Source organism: Xyrauchen texanus, chromosome 4 (assembly GCF_025860055.1).
Source record: "Xyrauchen texanus isolate HMW12.3.18 chromosome 4, RBS_HiC_50CHRs, whole genome shotgun sequence".
Taxonomy (NCBI): Eukaryota; Metazoa; Chordata; class Actinopteri; order Cypriniformes; family Catostomidae; genus Xyrauchen; species Xyrauchen texanus.
Window position 1 is genome coordinate 1,979,040 of NC_068279.1, and position 5,000 is coordinate 1,984,039.

The window sequence follows — 5,000 nt, forward strand, 5'->3', positions numbered from 1 at the left end:
AAAATTATGATGATATTTCAGCCTGATCTCATAGTGAAATCGCAAAGAGCAGACCGACTTTTCTTTGGGCAATTTGTATACATTCCATAGTCTATTTTCACCTGGTACACGACTCGTCCACTCACATAAAATGATATATTATGTGGGCATGTGGGTTTGGAACGACATGATGGTGAGTAAATAATCAGAGAATTGTCATTTTCAGTTGGACTTTTCCTTAATTTCTGGCACTGATCTCACCTCTCCGCAGCGGCAGCAGTTTGTTTTCCAGGATGTCGCGTGCGTCGGTTCCTTCATCCATCAGATCCAGCTTAGTGATCACACCGATAGTACGCTGACCTGCACGTACACACAAACACAGTGAGTGTGTATAACACGTGTGAACTAATCGCATAAACTCACACACCATGAACTGAAGTTAAAGGTGCATAGAATGAATTCTGTGTTTATGTTTTGCTGGCTGATATAACAGTAGCTGCTCTAATATGTCTGAATTGTGGAGATGACACACCCTGCGGGTCGACTTCTTTGGCGATCTTCAGCGCATCAGAGTTGGCGAGATCAGAGTTTGCGGGCGACACGGCGAGCAACAGACAGTTATCTTTAGTCACAAACTGCATGAGCATTTCTCTGATCTGATGCTCGATATCAGCGGGCTGATCGCCCACAGGAACTTTAGTCATTCCTGGCAGATCCACCAAAGTCAGATTCAAGACTGCCGGAGAAAGAAACACATGAAAAATGGCTAAAAAGCAGAATAGATTTTTTAGTAACTCATTGCACATAATAATTCATGATTTTATTCATGCTTATTTATGCTGAATCAGACCGTTTGGTGAGCAGACACGCAGGTTGATCGGCACCGGTGAGATGCCTTTGTTCTGCCCCGTCACACGATCCGTCTCCGCCTCGATTTCCTGACGGATCTCATCGAAATCTGTAAACTTCTTCCCCTTACAGTGAAGAAACTCGCCATATTCTGAGAGGAAACGGGGATAGACATTACAGCAAACAGTCTGCCTTTCTCAAAATAAATTGTATTTATTATTATTAATTATTATTTTAACATGCATTCAAAATGTTTTAGCCACATGTCGTATGGACTGTAGTGCACATGTAGTATGGACTGTAGTGCACATGTAGAATGGACTGTAGTGCACATGTAGTATGGACTGTAGTGCACATGTAGTATGGACTGTAGTGCACATGTAGTATGGACTGTAGTGCACATGTAGTATGGACTGTAGTGCACATGTAGTATGGACTGTAGTGCACATGTCGTATGGACTGTAGTGCACATGTCGTATGGACTGTAGTGCACATGTCGTATGGACTGTAGTGCACATGTCGTATGGACTGTAGTGCACATGTCGTATGGACTGTAGTGCACATGTCGTATGGACTGTAGTGCACATGTCGTATGGACTGTAGTGCACATGTCGTATGGACTGTAGTGCACATGTAGTATGGACTGTAGTGCACATGTCGTATGGACTGTAGTGCACATGTCGTATGGACTGTAGTGCACATGTAGTATGGACTGTAGTGCACATGTAGTATGGACTGTAGTGCACATGTTGTATGGACTGTAGTGCACATGTCGTATGGACTGTAGTGCACATGTTGTATGGACTGTAGTGCACATGTTGTATGGACTGTAGTGCACATGTAGTATGGACTGTAGTGCACATGTTGTATGGACTGTAGTGCACATGTTGTATGGACTGTAGTGCACATGTCGTATGGACTATAGTGCACATGTTGTATGGACTGTAGTGCACATGTCGTATGGACTGTAGTGCACATGTCGTATGGACTGTAGTGCACATGTCGTATGGTCTGTAGTGCACATGTTGTATGGACTGTAGTGCACATGTCGTATGGACTGTAGTGCACATGTCTTATGGACTGTAGTGCACATGTAGAATGGACTGTAGTGCACATGTAGTATGGACTGTAGTGCACATGTCGTATGGACTGTAGTGCACATGTCGTATGGACTGTAGTGCACATGTCGTATGGACTGTAGTGCACATGTCGTATGGACTGTAGTGCACATGTCGTATGGACTGTAGTGCAGATGTCGTATGGACTGTAGTGCACATGTAGTATGGACTGTAGTGCACATGTAGTATGGACTGTAGTGCACATGTCGTATGGACTGTAGTGCACATGTCGTATGGACTGTAGTGCACATGTCGTATGGACTGTAGTGCACATGTAGTATGGACTGTAGTGCACATGTCCTATGGACTGATGTTGTATGGACTGTAGTGCACATGTAGTATGGACTGTAGTGCACATGTAGTATGGACTGTAGTGCACATGTCGTATGGACTGTAGTGCACATGTCGTATGGACTGTAGTGCACATGTCGTATGGACTGTAGTGCACATGTAGTATGGACTGTAGTGCACATGTCAGTATGGACTGTAGTGCACATGTCAGTATGGACTGTAGTGCACATGTCGTATGGACTGTAGTGCACATGTCGTATGGACTGTAGTGCACATGTCGTATGGACTGTAGTGCACATGTCGTATGGACTGTAGTGCACATGTCGTATGGACTGTAGTGCACATGTCGTATGGACTGTAGTGCACATGTCGTATGGACTGTAGTGCACATGTCGTATGGACTGTAGTGCACATGTTAGTATGGACTGTAGTGCACATGTAGTATGGACTGTAGTGCACATGTCGTATGGACTGTAGTGCACATGTAGTATGGACTGTAGTGCACATGTAGTATGGACTGTAGTGCACATGTCGTATGGACTGTAGTGCACATGTCAGTATGGACTGTAGTGCACATGTCGTATGGACTGTAGTGCACATGTCAGTATGGACTGTAGTGCACATGTAGTATGGACTGTAGTGCACATGTCGTATGGACTGTAGTGCACATGTCGTATGGACTGTAGTGCACATGTAGTATGGACTGTAGTGCACATGTCGTATGGACTGTAGTGCACATGTCGTATGGACTGTAGTGCACATGTCGTATGGACTGTAGTGCACATGTCGTATGGACTGTAGTGCACATGTAGTATGGACTGTAGTGCACATGTAGTATGGACTGTAGTGCACATGTAGTATGGACTGTAGTGCACATGTCGTATGGACTGTAGTGCACATGTCGTATGGACTGTAGTGCACATGTCGTATGGACTGTAGTGCACATGTAGTATGGACTGTAGTGCACATGTATGTATGGACTGTAGTGCACATGTAGTATGGACTGTAGTGCACATGTCGTATGGACTGTAGTGCACATGTCGTATGGACTGTAGTGCACATGTAGTATGGACTGTAGTGCACATGTCCTATGGACTGATGTTGTATGGACTGTAGTGCACATGTCGTATGGACTGTAGTGCACATGTCGTATGGACTGTAGTGCACATGTCGTATGGACTGTAGTGCACATGTCGTATGGACTGTAGTGCACATGTCGTATGGACTGTAGTGCACATGTAGTATGGACTGTAGTGCACATGTCGTATGGACTGTAGTGCACATGTCGTATGGACTGTAGTGCACATGTCGTATGGACTGTAGTGCACATGTCGTATGGACTGTAGTGCACATGTCGTATGGACTGTAGTGCACATGTAGTATGGACTGTAGTGCACATGTAGTATGGACTGTAGTGCACATGTAGTATGGACTGTAGTGCACATGTCGTATGGACTGTAGTGCACATGTCGTATGGACTGTAGTGCACATGTCGTATGGACTGTAGTGCACATGTCGTATGGACTGTAGTGCACATGTCGTATGGACTGTAGTGCACATGTCGTATGGACTGTAGTGCACATGTCGTATGGACTGTAGTGCACATGTCGTATGGACTGTAGTGCACATGTCGTATGGACTGTAGTGCACATGTCGTATGGACTGTAGTGCACATGTCGTATGGACTGTAGTGCACATGTCGTATGGACTGTAGTGCAGATGTCGTATGGACTGTAGTGCACATGTAGTATGGACTGTAGTGCACATGTAGTATGGACTGTAGTGCACATGTCGTATGGACTGTAGTGCACATGTCGTATGGACTGTAGTGCACATGTCGTATGGACTGTAGTGCACATGTAGTATGGACTGATGTTGTATGGACTGTAGTGCACATGTAGTATGGACTGTAGTGCACATGTAGTATGGACTGTAGTGCACATGTCGTATGGACTGTAGTGCACATGTCGTATGGACTGTAGTGCACATGTAGTATGGACTGTAGTGCACATGTAGTATGGACTGTAGTGCACATGTTGTATGGACTGTAGTGCACATGTTGTATGGACTGTAGTGCACATGTTGTATGGACTGTAGTGCACATGTTGTATAGACTGTAGTGCACATGTAGTATGGACTGTAGTGCACATGTTGTATGGACTGTAGTGCAGATGTTGTATGGACTGTAGTGCACATGTCGTATGGACTGTAGTGCACATGTAGTATGGACTGTAGTGCACATGTATATGGACTGTAGTGCACATGTAGTATGGACTGTAGTGCAGATGTTGTATGGACTGTAGTGCACATGTCGTATGGACTGTAGTGCACATGTAGTATGGACTGTAGTGCACATGTAGTATGGACTGTAGTGCACATGTAGTATAGACTATAGTGCACATGTTGTATAGACTATAGTGCACATGTAGTATGGACTGTAGTGCAGATGTTGTATGGACTGTAGTGCACATGTTGTATGGACTGTAGTGCACATGTAGTATGGACTGTAGTGCACATGTTGTATGGACTGTAGTGCACATGTAGTATGGACTGTAGTGCAGATGTTGTATGGACTGTAGTGCACATGTTGTATGGACTGTAGTGCACATGTCGTATGGACTGTAGTGCACATGTTGTATGGACTGTAGTGCACATGTCGTATGGACTGTAGTGCACATGTTGTATGGACTGTAGTGCACATGTTGTATGGACTGTAGTGCACATGTAGTATGGACTGTAGTGCACATGTTGTATGGACTGTAG

General features: G+C 44.8%; 1 protein-coding gene across 5 annotated transcripts in view; it reads right to left on the bottom strand.

Moving 5' to 3' along the window:
* The window catches only part of LOC127642981 (dynamin-1-like), a 94,068-nt gene that overhangs the window by 80,620 nt on the left and 8,448 nt on the right, over positions 1-5,000 (bottom strand). For all 5 annotated transcript variants that reach the window (XR_007970441.1, XR_007970442.1, XR_007970440.1 and 2 more), the window contains exons 3-5: positions 830-979; positions 512-715; positions 241-339 (exon numbers count right to left, since the gene is read on the bottom strand). Coding sequence is in view for 2 of the 5 variants with exons in the window: in XM_052125479.1 (XP_051981439.1) it covers positions 241-339; positions 512-715; positions 830-979 (453 nt within the window). In the remaining 3 variants the exon portion in view is untranslated. The remainder of the gene's footprint in view (positions 1-240; positions 340-511; positions 716-829; positions 980-5,000) is intronic.